General features: G+C 35.7%; 1 protein-coding gene across 1 annotated transcript; it reads left to right on the forward strand.

The window, feature by feature from the left end:
* Positions 1-12,201: 12,201 nt before the first annotated feature.
* LOC145000073 (IQ calmodulin-binding motif family protein) lies at positions 12,202-16,314 on the forward strand. Its single transcript, XM_078959219.1, has 9 exons — positions 12,202-12,718; positions 12,804-12,918; positions 13,045-13,110; positions 13,189-13,277; positions 14,463-14,550; positions 14,642-14,779; positions 14,888-14,980; positions 15,342-15,443; positions 15,732-16,314. The coding sequence occupies exons 1-9, from the start codon at positions 12,414-12,416 to the stop codon at positions 16,200-16,202; spliced, it is 1,467 nt and encodes a 488-aa protein (XP_078815345.1). The 5' UTR covers positions 12,202-12,413; the 3' UTR covers positions 16,203-16,314.
* The last annotated feature ends 621 nt before the right edge of the window (positions 16,315-16,935 follow it).

The following is a 16,935-nucleotide window of genomic DNA, read 5'->3' on the forward strand; positions in this document are numbered from 1 at the left end:
AGAAACAAAATAATGTCAACACGATAGGTTGTAAACCTCAACTCGTGTACTAGTGATGATCGATAAGGTTTATTTGATTTGTTCTTGAAACTTTTCAAGACTATAAAGACTCCCACTGACTCCTTGACATATACGATTCTCTTGTCAAAACATTTCTTGACAAACAAATATTCAAGAGTTAGTGTAGCTTTTATCAAAACACTTCATAAATTGGTCCAAGTTGGACTTTGTCTTATTCAAGACATCACAACTTTCCACATTTTATGAATGTTATAAACCTTTAATACTTTTCACTCATTGCCACAATCTTAACTTTAAGACTTGTTATTGGAACGAAGTATGATAGACTTCTTGATTTAACCATTCTTCAATCCTTGATTCCTCTTCTTAAACATACAATTGTACTAAGACTCACTTAGAGGATCACTTGAGATATGGTTCTTAATCATTAAGATCTATCATAAAGCATAAAAGCTACTCTCCCTTCTTCTTAGAATGCAGAAACTATTATCTTTCTGCCTACTTGATTCTTCTTGTTCGTTTTACTATTGATCTAAACCCTTTAATCAATTTAGAATTACACTTAATCTTGTAAGTATAATCATATTTACTAAGCCTTTAGTAAATCATGACGAATATCTTTGTTACTCTTATGGTGAACTTGATCAACACACAACTTTGTGTACTCGATCTCCTAATCCTTCACTTGACACTTTGTCAACGATTTTTTCTAATTTCCAAATATGAAATTTCTCATTCATTATGCAACCAAGTTGCGTGATTCCAAATTTCAGTCCAATTGAAACTTTGGGTGATGAGAAACTCTTCTTATTTGGTAAATTCTCGACATTTCCATAAATAACATAACTAAGAATCAAATCCATTATTGCTAATAATTTGAACATCAATTTTTCATACACGCCATTGTAAGGATAAATAAATAAAATTTAAAATCAAAATTTATTTTATTGCGGAAAAATTTGTCCATCACAATGCAACTCATTGAAAAACTTATGCTAATACATCTTTCTTAGCAATCTAATTCTAACTCTAAGTAGTAGCTCAAGAATCTAATCTTTGAGAAACGTGATCGAAATCCATTCCTTCACGGTTAGATTCTGCTCGCTTCTTCCCTTAAGCTTCCTTTTTTTTCGTTCTTACAAGACATCAATTGTAATCTTATCACATTATGTATTAAGAATCTAGAATAGAAGCTTAAAAGAGTTAGTTAATGGATTTTACCTATATTAGAGCCATAAGTTTCGACTCTCCCATCTCTTAGATCTCTTAGGTAAATAGGGTAGCTTCGTCTCCAATGCCCCTTCTCTTGGCAATAAAAGCAAATTGACTCTTTTTTTTTGGAACAGGACATGGAACTACTTCACACATCGCCTTTCTCTTATGATCAATCTTTTCAATCATAGCATGTCTTTTGTTGCCATTGTCTATATCCATAGAGGTCTCGAAGGCAGATTCACCAATCAACTTTGCTTTTCTATTGTGCTAAACCATTGCTGATTCAACAGCAATAAGCATATAGGTGAGATCTATAAGGGTCACGTCGCGGTTCATCATATAGTACTCTCTTACGAACTCACTATATGAGTTAGGAAGTGATTGAAGAACCCAATCAACAGCCATTTCCTCACAGACAACGGATCCCAACATTCTTAACCTATCAATGTGTGACTTCATCCCTAGGACGTGTGCACACACCGACTTTCCTTCTTTATGTTCACTTGCCAAAAGGGCTTGAGTGATCTTGAACTTTTCAAGCCTTCGAACTTGTGGGTTAGGGAGAATAATTGGAGGAGGAGGAGGAAGTGAAGCATGATCTCTTGTTCCTCGATCGAATCGTGGAATATCATCTTCATGTGGAATGCTTGTTCCACGGGATTTGGGAAGACCATAGTTGTCGAACTTTGACATCTACAAAACGGGAGAAAAACGAATTCAAGTTAGTTGATAGATTGAGTCCTTAGTAAATCACCCAAATGAAATACTAAGGCTAGGACCCAACACAATATTCTACAACTCGGGAGAGGGATGCCGTAACCCTAATTGAAGAATATTTGAAGGTAAGTGAATGACGATTCACTAATTTCCACCACGAAAAACGAAAAAGAAATTTAAGTTTTAAATCTATGAAAACTCCTAGATCCTTTGAGATTCATTGAACATTTCAATGGCATGTTTAAATCTCGATATGCCCCTCTTGTTTGTGACTGGGATGCCGAGGATCACAAAGCGGGTGTGAATAACCATGCAAAGTTACATGGTGCCCTCACATGTTACAGTCACCTATTCAATGTGCTGGTAAACCACACACGCTCCACCGAACTATGACAAACAATGAGTCATCCTTTGCTACCTTTGCCTAGAACCATTTAGTGTGCCGGTAAACGACACACGCTCCACTAACGTCTTCGCAAGGGCACAAAGTGTAATTTCATGGAATTGCATCAATTCACTTTTGCCTAAGTAACTAAGATTGGGAATTAGAAAAACATTTAGTTACTTTAGTAATTCATTATACTTATAATGGAAGGTTTCGTCCTATCGTACCCGTTCGGCTAACGAGCCTCCACTAGTCAAGAGTGCGGTGGGTAAGAGTGGATACCCATTCAATCGCCATTTTATAGGCAATTTCCTTAAACACCCCTTATAGACCAGCTTCGTGAATGAGGCATACTAACGGTAAGACTGACTTTTACTCATACATATATATAATGTTAGACTTTTAATGTTATATATAGTATATGGTGCATTTTATACTTTTAAAATACTATGTGGTTAACTTTAACAATTACACTTTTAATTCAATTAAATGGTTAACCTAAACTTTTATGGATTTATTAAACTTCTTTTAATTATACACCTTAATTAATTAATAAAACCATAAGTTTGTAAATTGAACTTTTCAAAACATTACTAGGGTTTTAGAATTTAACATTCCTAATTAAACTCTTAATCAACTTTTAAATTCCAAAACTTGAGGGCAAGTTTTGAAACATTTCAAAACAATTTAGTTTTAATCTATCTTAAAATTCCAAATTTATGACATTTAAATTAAAATTTTAAATATTAAAACTCTTGATTTAATAATTATCTTGAATTAGACTATTAATTTAATTATTAAATCATAATGGATTATCTAAATAATGAGGATAATTACCATTTAGACATTTAAGTTATCCTAATCCCTTAAATATCTATATAGATTTCGAAAATATGGATGGATAATGCAAGATCTTGAATTACCATATATAACAATTAAAGGATAATTACAAGACATGGGATGATCCAAATCCCTAAATATTAGGATCTTATCTTGGGGAGGAGGCAAATTTCAAAAATCAAGGGATTAAAACAAACCCTAGATTTCGAAATTTAAGGGTTTAAGGAAAGGATTTGAAGATCTTATTCAAACTCTTGCAAATTAGGGTTTGCAAACCCTAATCTCAAAAAACCCTAGCCTCCTAGGGTTTATTGGCAATAAACCCTAATATATCAAGTTCATACAATTGAAACCAAACCAATGGCTCTGATACCACTGATGGGTTTTGGTCATAAGACATCCTATGTGCTCATACAAACCCTAATGCTTGGATCTAGGTTTCTCTATTGTACATGCTTTGAATCCAAGACTATAAACCCTAATTCTAGCATATGGAAATCAATATTAACATATAATTAGGTTTAAGATATTACCTCGATTGTTATGTAGCAATAACAATCCCAATCCCACCTTGAATTGACTTTGGAATGCTTAGAGTCACAAGTGTCACCCCTCTAATGGCTTACAAACACCAAGAGCAAGTGGAGAAGATATAAAGAGAGAGGAGAGAGGTTAGAATTTGTCCTTAAGACTTCTTGGGAAGGGATACATGAATTCATGAGCCAAGGGGTGTTTATATAGGTGTAGAGATAGGGTTTCAGTCATTATCCTTATCTAGTTGCTTATCCACAAAGCAACCCATAAGATAATCCTTGAATCCTTATCATAGTCGAATTCTAAGGCCTTATCACCTCAAATTCGTTCACCCTATATTTAAGATAATCCTTACCTTATTTTGTAACTATCACATAATTACAAATCAGCCCCTCCAGTTTAATTAATTACACTTGATCAAAAAATTAATTCCTAATTAATTATTGACCAATATTAATTAAACAAATATGATTTATCCTTTAATATATTATTCTTATAACATATTAATAAATCATATTATCCTCTCTCTCTATATATTTCTCCAATCAAGTTGCTTTGGTGAAGGCAACCCAAAAGGACCATGCACCATCGGGTCAAGTATATACCAAAATAGTTATGGACTTAGACACTAATCCAATAGAATTTAGATAAGAAAGTAGGTATGAATAATCGATTCGTGAGGAGGAAACTTCTTAATCGATTGGTTCTAGCGCTCCTAAGTGAAATCGGGTTCTCGGTTGGTATCCCAACGAACCTTTACTAACTGGCGTCGGCGTTGCTTTGTCCGCTTGACCTCTCGGTCGAGGGTCACTACAGTTCTAATACGAAGGCGAGGATCTCGACGAGTGAACTTAGAAGAGTCCTAATGGAAAGGTATGGTTTCACGAGTGAGACGCGAATAGTAGAATGTACGTTACTGAGTTTGCGGAGTAGGTCTAGTTTGCGAGATACAGTACCGATTCTGGTAAGAATCTTGGAGGTCCTATCTATCTTGTATTGGTCCTATCCGAAGGGTATCACTATGGATTCGAAGTGTCCGCATCGAGTTCGGAAGGTAGTCTTCCGGACATCCTTCCCTAACACTCGAATTGGTGATATTCGGATGTCAGATCCATTTCTGATAGTAATTCTTTCCTTGCGTTTGCTCAACCAAATCATTTATGCGAGGTAGAGATAATGATTTCTACTAAAAAATCTTGACGGAGTCCTCGATAGCCGAGGTACATACAATGCAATCTGTCGATCTCTGGAAGAATATGACCGGGGTTCTCCAGGGTGAGAAGCCTAGTCTTCTAATTTTATTTCTATGTAGTTCGCTAAGTTGTCCGGGCTGTTCTCGTATCTCCGTAGGTGTTTAAACTGTAGGGAAATCTGTTTACAGAAGTCGTACTGGGTTCTAAGTTTGTTCACATGACGTTGCGATTACTCGTAGTCTTGGGTAGTCTCTGTCCTGAAGTTCATATTTAGGATTCATACATGGTTTCACAATCCCAATCTCGTGTATACGAGTCGTATATAATTAAGATTGATAATGTAGTCGAATAACTGATTCTTCTTTAAGCTCATATCCCATCGCGAAAAAGAAGTTAAAGTGGAATCATCAATTCTAAACCTGTAGAACCTTTATTATATATTACCCTTATGTATACATTCCCCAGTGATAGATCAACCGCATGAATCCTTGGATTAAACTTGACGTACTGCACGAGTGGTACTTCGGGGATTTCTTCGAAAGAAGAAAAGAACTATGAGGTACTCCATGCAAGAGTACTTCGATGTTCTGATATGACGGCTTCGCTAAAGCGACGTTTACTGACAAAGAGATGTACGTATGAAGCTGTTTTTGTGAGGATCAAATTGAATCGAGTCGTATGATAATGTCGGAATCATACGGAAACTTAAATACATTAGATTTGAACATAAGATGTTTACAGACAAAACACAACCGTGCAACCATGAACAGAGTTAAAGTACTTTAGATTTACTACAAGACTATTGCTGCGAATAAGGTATACTACAAAAGACAAGTATACGCAGCACGAGCATCCCTATACAGACAGGATCTCGCAAAAGGTAAGACTCTAGTTGCACTAGTTTTGAACATACAAAATAATGACGATTGGAAGGGAACCTATACTATAGTAGGGTCCTTACTTCCTCTTTCCATTCTAAGGTCAAACTCCTCCAGATTCGCCGTTGTTCTTCTCTGATGGGCATTCCCTCTTGAGGTGTCCCATTACACTACATAGATGGCATATCCGAGAAGTTCCGACATTTGTGGTTGAAGTAATGTGTTGGATCGGAGTATTGCAGTAACGGATAGTATGTCCCTTTTTGTTACAGTTTAAGCACTGCATTTCCCAACAGAGTCCATAGTGGTGGTAATTGCATTTGATGCATTTTGGGAGTTTTCCAGCATAAGGTCTTACTGGGTTAACTGGAATACCATAAAGAATGGCAGTGGAAGGTGTAGACGTCGTGGCTTTGAAGGCTGTCACTGGTTGCTGTATTTTGCTCGTCCCTTGGTGTGATTTTCCCTTGACTCCATCCCTGAACTTTTATTCGCTATTCTTGGGCTTACGATTCGGAGTGTTGTGGTAGTTCGTTGCTCATGGGGTACCTGGTTGTCTCTTGGATTGGAATTGTTGATACACATTCCGCTAAGATTTTCATTGTTAGCGTTAAGGTGGGTCAGAATAGCTGCCACAGCAGTTAAGACTGCGACTAGAAAGGTAGCTGCATCAATATAAAGGGTATGGGTTTCGTTGTTCGGGTGACTATTTCTGGATGGAGGCATGATTATGCAATACAAAAGATAAGGATTTTGTGAGCGATTCTGGTTAACCCTAGATGTACTTCGATTGTTCAAGTAAAGAGTAAGACTATGTTCTCGAAAGTTTGACCTACATCCCTATGATGCAGTCCTAGTACTGAATGGAGGGGTGTTCATGAAGGGTTGACCTACATCCCTATGATGCAGTCCTAGTAATGGAATGGAAGTGAGTTTGTAGAATGGTCTCAAGACGTTTTTCGTTCAAGCCGAGGTATTGTTGGTTGGTGAATAACATGATCCAACCATTAAAAGAGACTTGGAGATGTCTCCGAAGCTAAATTACTATAGTCCAATGACTTGACTAAAGCATGAATTTAGATAGACTCCAATGAAAGTATGATAAAGTAATTGAATGAAGAATGACACAGAAGTTAGCCGACTGTCAAAATCTTTGATATTCATGACGTAAAAGTTCGGAAATATGACTTTGTAAAGGTCTTACATCATATCCAGAGAAGATAGTTCTTGACAGCACAAAGACCTAACCAAAAGTACTTACAGTACAAGGTAATTTCATCGAAAATGCCTCATCGGGCATAGATAGAAAAACAATTCCTTTTTAACAAGGAAAAATAAAGTACAGTGTCTACTACCGGCGACCGTCATCCCTCTGGTAAACTCTCAGCTCAGCCAGTTGACGTTCCATATCAAGCAGGTATCTTTCGTATACTCTCTGATGTACTCGGAGCTCAATGACTTCGGCTTGGGTTTCAGCTAGTGCTTGCAGCAGGGTTTCTTAGTTTCGCTCAGATCTCTCGCGAGCATGTTCAAGGCTGTTGGTGCGAAGGATATGCATCCCTCCATTGGTGTCAACTTCTGCGATCCGACGTAGAGCTGTCCTTCCCTGAATTTCGTTTCGGGCAACTCTACAGATCAGGATTAGTAGAACTCTATCCGTGTGCTCCCCTCATTTACGTTGTAGAAGCTTCGGTCTCCATTAAACAGCATAGGTTGATCTTGATCTTCGCTCCATGCTTCCAAACATTCAACCTAGGAAGGCGTTGGGCCATGAAAAGTCGGACGAGGGTTAGGAATTGGAACGGGAGTTGCCTGGGGTAGGTTCTCAACATCGGGTTCGGAGTTAGCACCATCCGAAAGGTCTTCATCATGGTGATCATTCAAAGGAATCGGATGATCATTCTCTGGTTCTTCTCTAAACCATCCAGCAGTGAATTCGTGCGGAAGGTACTGGTTGCCGTGGGGATGGAGTCCAGCTATGTTATCTACGCGAGAATTTGGGGTAAGAAAATAACTATTAGACGAAACTAACTAGATAATTATTTATAAAATCTTCATTAGTTACATCGCTATTTGTGAAGTGCATACCAGTTATATGTAATCGAAACAGGATAGACCTTCGAATAAGTGATATTAACTCCAAATTCACACAGAATAGGGGTAAAGTTAAATTTTCACAGATTCTAAGTCTATAACATCCTAATTACATATAGCCTTAGTGTATCCACTTAGCAACTATCAACTTAATAATGAAGATCCCATTTTAGTTCTCAAGTATAAAGTACTTATGGTAACACTAAATACTCCTATAGTATTTTAAGTTTAATGTTATGTTCTATTGTTCTTATTGTGGTAGGGTTGGTAAGATTTTAGACTTCTTGCAACCACATAACTACAGTTAGGCACATGCTAGTCAACCCTCCGATAATATAGGTGATGAGTCTATATCTTCTCAGTTTTGACCATACGTCTCTAAGCCCACCTGTGTTGCCCAACAATCGTAATTCTTTTGTACTGTCCTAGTGACACTGATTTTAGTATGAATGCAACACATATACTAAATTAAATATTTTATTATTTAAGGTATAAACTCTTGGCCAGAGTATTTTTAATCCCTTATGTATTTATAGTTAGTATATCTTTTATGGGTTGATATACTTAATTCACTATAAACAATGATCTGATACCAATCTGTCACACCCCAAAAACATTGAACGGCGGAAACGTTCTGGGGTGGAGTACGTCATGTACAGTATTACAACAATGAAAAGTAGTAAACAAGCAACAACATCATCCATTGCATTAATAATATAATTATTATACAAGTGTGTTCTGTTAAATTATAATAGACACTAATGCATAAATCAAAATGAAAGATGAGTCTTGAACGAGCTCCATCTTCTCTAAACCTTGCATCGGTACCTGTCTATTGATGACCTAGGGATACAAGTAAGTTTGAAAGCAAGTATCAGCTTTGAAGCTGGTGAGATCATAAGTATTTTAGTGTCTTAATTTATATGTAAGAAATTGTTTGTATATGAACTGTAAGTATGAAAATGTTTTGAATGATCCTAGGAAACCCTATGTTTCCTACTAATCGTATCCTTCTACCAACGCATCTAGTGTCTCTGTATGTGTCTCTTGTAAGAGTGTGTATTTTCCCAAATCCGACTATCATTAACCAAAAATATAGTTTTTACATTACCGTGCATCGTGTGAATGTTGACGAAGTGAATGTAAAGGGGAAAATGAAATAGTACTACGGTGTAGTATCAAATAACTACAAACATACTAACTACCTTAAGTCTATTGAAATCTTGAAAGTACTGTAGTATTTGTAATACGTGACTACCGTTGTACTAACTACCTTAAAAACAAAAAGGTATTCAATATAACATGTGATCGACCTGTATCCTGCTACCGATTCTAGTAAAATGACGATGTAAGACGCCGTAAGAAATGACATTTAGCACCCGTCCCACTGTAGCGAGCAGCAAGGTGTAGGATAGTCAATCCAGTATAGATCTATACGCAAACTCATACGCTCCCCAATTAAGGAGATTCGGGATACAAGAATGGTCATGGCAAGAAGTGTCATGACTCGCCCATTGGTTCACATAACTGCATAAATGTATATGTAATGAATGCGCTAACTGAAAGTGTAATCTTTCTCTTGTCTAGCCTGTATGTATTGAAATGTTCTGCCTGTGCTAGCTGTAATGTATGTTCTCTCTCTATCTAGCATGTATAGTAATGTACTGTGTGTACTAGCTGTAATGTACGTTCTCTCTCTATCTAGCAAGTATCGACTCATGAATGAACTGACTCATTGTATGATATCGTGTACTAGTAATAGTTCTAGTATTTTCCTGAACTACCCCTATGGTAGCTTACTAGTAATGTAACCGGTACGTATGAACATGGATGTATACCCTTGCTACCCATGGTATCGGATGAACCGGAAGAACCTTTATGACTGTATATGTAAACATGATATATAACTAATATTTAAACGACATTCGGACGGGTACCCGATATCCCACCAGACCACATCTCAAGCGCAAAAAGGAAATAGGGTGAATAGCCTTCCTAAGTCTTTTGAACATTTCTTATATAAATATACATATATAGGCATGCAATTTATATTATAAAAGCATAAAATAAGTTTTGTAAAACCTTTTGAACATGCTTACTATCTAAGAAAAGATCGACTTGATGTCAATCTATAAAACAGGTTGGAGGTATTTATCTAAAAGAATAGTTTAAATACAAAGAAACATTTGTTTGAAACACAATTGTAAATGAGTTTGAAATGAAACATACAATGTATAATGAACAATTAAATCAGGAGTTTTAAACATATAAAACGTATATGAAAATCCTTTGAATAACAACTGTTTGGTAAAACAGCTAATGTGTAGTAAATCATTTGAATGCTGCTTATTAATCACATGTGATTTGATATAATAACTAGCATGATTCTACTTGTATCCCCCCCATAAAACATTTAAAAAACATTTAAAACATTGATTAAGGGGTATGAACTCACCTGTTGTAAGTGATTGGAATGAACTGAAGAGGTAGGACTGCTAGGTGTCAAGTGAAGTCTTGAATACACTCCATGGTCCTAATTAACATATAAATTCACATATATGTAACAAATTAGTTTATATACAACTAATAAACAAGTCAAGACATCCTAGGACGTGCTAAACACCTTTATCAAGTGTTATTAGCCTCTAGGATTGCATCTAAGTGTTTGTAGGGGAAGCTATTGTGTGTAGGGCTCAAGGAAAACTCCATAAGGGATTTCACGACCCTAAAGACACTACTAAATGAGTTTACGGTCGTAAACTCTTGACTTTACGGCTGTGAACTCATACTTATGTGTCCATTTGATGTTTGATGCTCTATAAGGCCCTAATAAGCATTTATACTTAATAGCTTGGTCTATGGAAGAGTTTAGGGCATAATATTACTCCTTTTAGGAGTTTACGGCCCTGGGACCATATCCCTTGGAGATTACGGCCGTAATCTTCCTTGGGAGGATGTTTATGGTGTTTTCAAGTCCCTAAATTAACTAGGAACTAAACTAGGCTTTTGTACTAGGCTTTAGGAGGGTTTATGGCACCCTTTGACACCATTTAATGGAGTTCACGACCCTGGAACATCTTGGGCCATGAACACCTTTTTCTTGGTGTTCTAAAGGTGTTTGCTAGCCCCAAACACACTAGGGTACTTGTCCTAATTAGTCTCTTGGCTTAAGGAGGATTTTTAGGGCATTTTGGCACTTAAACATGGAGTTCACGGCCCAAGAACTTCCTTCGCCGTGAACTCACTTTCATCCTTGTTTCTAATTGATTTTGGTGCCCTAAACATGCAATGATGGCTTCTAGTTTGAGTTCCAAGGCTTTGAGGGACATTGGGACACTTTTGGCTCTTAAAATGAAGTTTACTCCCCAAGTGTTCTTGGGCGGTAAACTCCCACATCTTGGGGTCTTGATCCGATTTTGATGTTTTCTAGTCATATACACACTAGCATACAAGCCTAAGGTAGTTACAAATCACGGGGGAAGGACTAGGCACCTTTTTAGGAGTTTACTCCCCAAGGTGTTCTTGGGCGGTAAACTCCCGAATTTAGTTGTTTTGTTATGAAATTGATGTTATTAAGCACATTATAAGCCATATAATACAACTACAGAAAGGTACTCACAATTTGGGATAAAAACCCGAAGATCCGTGAGAGAGAATTCGACTTTTCTCTAGTTGGAAATGCAACTAATGAATGAATATGGTTCAGATTTCTATATATAGTCCTGAGATTTTTGGCAGAAAATATTATATTCCTGGAATGAACTCTAATATCATAGTGTATTGGAATAACAGTGTTGCACATAACCCTAGTGCATCCACTCTCATGATATCTCCTTAAGTGCTAAACCTAAAACACTCAAACTTATACCCAAAGTTTGAAATTTAACTGTAACTGTTCTAACTTCTATTAACTTGACGTGATTTGTTCAGAATGGAAATTTCGGGTTGTCACAGATAAAAAAAGAAATAGGAAGAAGATGAAGTAAAAAGTGTGCACATGAGAGAGAGAGAGATGTGGGCCACATTAATTATTTATTTTCTTTTTCATTTAAATTAAATAAAAAACATAAAAAATAAAAAAAATATATCATAAGGGTATTACAATCATTTTAATTTTTACAAGGGATCAAATTTAAGTATAAACATAACAAAAAGAACTACGAAACCAAAAAACTTAAAATTTGTACTAAAACTCCAAAAAAAAAATATAATACATAACCATTTTTACCATTTTTACAGTTTTATCTATAATATATAGAAGATAAAAATATTAGATTTTTTGGAGTCTATAATTATGTTGAAAAGTCATTTTGCCAAATGAGATTGGCGCACATACGCGTGCTAGTACGACCAATAAATATCATCTACTGAAACTACAGTTGTTGGTAGGTTCACCAGTTCATCCTCCTGTTATTTCAACACACCAGACGACTCCATTACTGCAACTTCGTCCTTCTTCCTAATCTCCCGCAAGGACCCCCACTACAATCAACCTCTATCCTACATATTTTGCCATTATTGTTCTAGATTTCTGAAATGGAGGTCGACACCAGCCCTCATACACATACAACCTTCGATCGAACCCCAAAACAACCACCATATCCTCTATACCCCGACGAACATCATCGTTCATTAAACCTTGATCACGAAAATTCCAAAATGGGAGCGTCCTTGTTTTCCACTCTCAACCCCAGCATTCAGCCTCCGTCACCGGCGGCGGATGTTAAATGTCAAAGCCCTACCTATCACTCCGACGCCGCTATGAAGCTTCAAAAGGTCTACAGAGGTTATCGCACCCGTCGCCTCATGGCAGATTCTGCCGTCGTTATTGAAGAACTCTGGTACTGAATTACTGATCTTGTTTATCATTGTATATAGCATCGTTTTTCATGGTTAATTACTCGATTAACGTTATATATTATGAAGGTGGCAAGCCCTTGATTTCGCCAGATTAAATCACAGCACAATTTCCTTCTTCAATTTCCAAAAACAAGAATCGGCAGCCTCCCGGTGGAACAGAATCTCTTTGAATGCTTCTAAGGTACACCAAACACACACAATACCAAACACAATCACGTTTCCCCCTTTTTTGGGCAAATTTTGGTTGTGATTTTGATAGTTGTAGCTGTTTTTTGTTAGTAATTAACTCCAATTTTGTTTTTGGCAGGTGGGTAAGGGTTTGTCATTAGATGCCAAAGCTCATAAATTAGCATTCCAACACTGGATTGAAGCTGTAAGTTTAATCACCCCAACCCATCAAAAACTGTCGATTATTTATTTCTTCACTAATTCATATTCCGAGTAAATTCAGATTGATCCTAGACACCGATATGGTCATAGCTTGCACTTGTATTATGACGAGTGGTGCAAAGCTGATGCTGGCCAACCTTTCTTCTACTGGTATGTATACCCGATTTAACATTTTTACAACGAAATTTTATTGCATCCCCTTTACAAATTGCAAAATAACTGTTACTGTAATAACTTTCCTGATATTTATCATCTATCAAATCGATTATGGGGGATATAAGGAAAAATCGTTATGTCCTCCATTATATGAACAAGATCCACTCCACATTTTTCTCATTCTAAACTTTTTGTTGGACTCATGTAAAGTAGGTCTGGAGTGTGTGTTTTTAATTTTTATGAATAAGTGGAAGTGTGTGATCAATCGTGTTCTTGACTTCATGTGCTGGCCCCACGTGATAAAGTTGAAAGTTTGGGATCAATAATGGTGGATTTTTGGCCCAAAATAAGTAGGAAAAATGTGTAAATGAAATTTGTGCAATAAATCTTTATCGGAAATGGTTGTTGTCACGTTAATTGATGATGAATGCAAAGTTAGAGGTGGCAAAAATGGGAAAATAAAATAATAAAATTTTTTGGTTCATTTTCTTTTGAAAGAATAATTCTTTGGATAAATTAATTTACAAGGTTGTTAAGATTAAATATTACAACCCCATGATATGTTAGATTCTCAAGATATATTTTTTTATTTTTTTATTTTTTAATTTTACTCGTCGGACATAAAATATAGCCTAAATTAATCTTTTTTTAGTAAGCGAGTCGAAACTGGCGTTCTCTTTTATATGTGTAAATGAAATTTGTACAGGAAAAAGGAAATATTTATTGGAAATGATTATTTTATTTGTAATTGCTGATGAATGCAATGTCGTAGGTAGCATGAGTTGTGGGTCGAAACGGGTGTCATTAACCTTTTGTCAAATTTCTTTGATTATATATATATATATTAAAGTTAAGATTTTAAAATGCCACTATATCAATAAAATAATAACTTAGTTTTTTTTTTTTTGTTTGTAATGAAGCGAATATTTGATAATTGATATAATGACTCATTTCTATCCTTTCACATTCAATAAAGTGTTTTTTTTATCCATGTGATTCATCACTGGCATATAAATATAAGGTGACTCAATCATTTTTCTAGGTAAATAGGACGAAATTGCTACCTTTATACAATCTCATAATAGCCTTTCATTTTCTTTTCAAAAGAAATTATAATTAAAATTTACTTCAAATCGTATATGTAAAAAAGTTTTAAATTAAACTCGTATTTTCCCGAAGGTTGGATATTGGAGATGGACGAGTGGTTGATTTAAAAGAATGTCCAAGATCAAAGCTTCGTGAGCAGTGCATCAAGTATCTTGGACCTGTATGGTTTTCATGATTTATTTTCACTTAGTTTTATAAAAAAAAAATTACAATCAAGATTATTATTATTAATTTTACAATCGTATAAACAGCAAGAAAGAGAGAATTATGAGTATGTCATCATTGAAGGCAAAATCGTTCACGTTCTAACTGGATACCTACTCGATACAAAAAATGGAGAAAAATGGATATTTGTCACAAGTGCCTCTAACAAACTTTACGCTGGCGAGGTGAGATTTTGAAAACGTTACACATTACATCTATAATTGAACAAACGTATTCTTGAGAATTTAGCAAATAATTAAACATTTTTTTATTATTATAATTGGAATTTATAGAAAAAGAAAGGAAAGTTTCATCATTCTAGCTTTCTCGCCGGAGGAGCTACTTTAGCTGCCGGAAGGCTTGATGTAGACAACGGGACACTTAAGGTATAACACAAATCCAGTACCTTATGTACGAATTTTATTTTTTATTTAAGATAGATAAATTTCCTCTCAGTTATATTTCCAATTTACAAAAAATAAATATTTAAAAATCATTTATAAAGTAGACGATACTAGATGCAAAAAAGAAAAACAAAAGGTATTATGTCACTTGTTATTTTTATAAACGACTAGACATGTGCAACTTTTGATGACTATACTATCGTCAAAATATTAAAATATATTTGTTGATGACTTGTGAGTTGTGACCTTGGTCAATGGTCATCACCTAATATATTATTTAGTTCTTAAATCTTAAATAATCTTCATTCAACATTTTGTGTTTTGTTTTTTTGTTGTTTTTTAGACTATCTCTCCGTATAGTGGACACTATCGTCCAACTGATGAAAGCCTCAACTCGTTCTTATCTTTTCTCAAGGAAAATGGTGTCGACCTCGATAAAGTTGAAGTACGTAATTTTATTATTTTATTTCATTTATGTGAAAAGTAATTAGTTATCCGCTTGATTGTTTACAAAATGCTGATGTCATATTCCTTTTCATTACATGCGTCATATTCCATTCATGTGAAAAATAATTGGTTATAGGTCTGGGAGTGTGGGGCCTTATAAAAGTAATTAATAATTTCTCACATTATTGTTGATGTTGATATTTTTCAATTTATGAGGGGATAAAGTGAATATTTTATATATGTGGTTACTTTTTTTTCAACACTAACCCTGTTTTTGTGTGACCAGATAAAAAAGGCAAATGAAGATTACGAGAACTACGAAAACAAGAAAATGACTCAAAATGGATCTGAAATTGAACTCGGGATTCCGGTTTCTTCCGATACCCCGGAATCCAAAACCCATGATTGCAAACTGGAATCGGAATCGGAATCATTGTTTCCGGCTGGTGAAGTGGTGGAGAAGAAGAATAATGGTTGTTATAAAAGGAGTCTCTCTGGGGGTCTTAATAGTCCAAAAGCCGATGTGCCAAAGAAAGCGATACTAGAAAGGATTAATTCAAAGAAAGCGGCATGTTCCTACCAGTTAGGAAACCAGCTTTCTTTGAAATGGTCAACGGGGGCTGGACCAAGGATCGGGTGTATTGCGGACTACCCTATTGAACTGAGGATGCAGGCTTTGGAGTTCACCAATCTCTCTCCAACTCCAAGGGGGAACGGCCGAATGGTTTTTCCATCACCTAAAAATAGTGGTAATTAAGGATAAATGATAATCACATCCAGGTTTACTTTAATTTGGCGTAAAAATGTGAATTAGTTTGTATGAAGTTTGGATGATTATAATTATAAAATAAAATGTTATGTTTTGGTTCCATCATGCGGTAAGGAGAAGGCTACAAGTTCACAAAGTCCACCACAGTCTGATCCATTCCAAGCACCATTTAACCCAATGTTTTCGGCGATACAATTTCAGTATCAGACTCGATCGCTATTTAAACCAATGTTCTTGCAAATGTGTAGTATATAACAATTATGCAACGATTTCCTACTATGGCAAATATCGACACAATATGATGATACAAAGTCAATGCAAAGTCCTTCACAATTTGTGTTGAAAACCCAAAACTTGAACATATCCCACTGTTAACCTCAAAATTCTGATGACAGTGATGAAACCCAACCTGACATACAAGACAAAGAATTATAGAATGAGTCACCGGATGCACACCCTCCATGTGCGATGCCTACTTCGAAGAAGAAAGCAAGGCAATGGAGCGCTGACGAAGAAGCTGGCCAAGGCTTAGGTCAACATTTTAAAAGACCTAGTAACCGGAAATCAACAACTAAACAGTTATCGCGGTCAAAAATTCAATAGTAGTCACTGGCCGCTATTTGAAATCGTGGTTCTCGCGGTGGTATAGCCGTGATATAGTGTTTTTTATATTATTTAGAATTTATATATATTAGAGTATTAATCAATAAATCATATTTTA

This window comes from Lactuca saligna, chromosome 6 (genome assembly GCF_052625555.1).
Source record: "Lactuca saligna cultivar CGN05327 chromosome 6, ASM5262555v1, whole genome shotgun sequence".
NCBI lineage: Eukaryota > Viridiplantae > Streptophyta > Magnoliopsida > Asterales > Asteraceae > Lactuca > Lactuca saligna.

Excerpts from the sequence above, each read along its gene's own strand:
- LOC145000073 (XM_078959219.1), top strand. The coding sequence starts at position 12,414 with ATGGAGGTCGACACCAGCCCTCATACACATACAACCTTCGATCGAACC. Across the intron at positions 13,278-14,462 it reads GGCCAACCTTTCTTCTACTG|GTTGGATATTGGAGATGGAC; the intron begins GTATGTATACCC and ends ATTTTCCCGAAG. Across the intron at positions 14,551-14,641 it reads GCATCAAGTATCTTGGACCT|CAAGAAAGAGAGAATTATGA; the intron begins GTATGGTTTTCA and ends TCGTATAAACAG.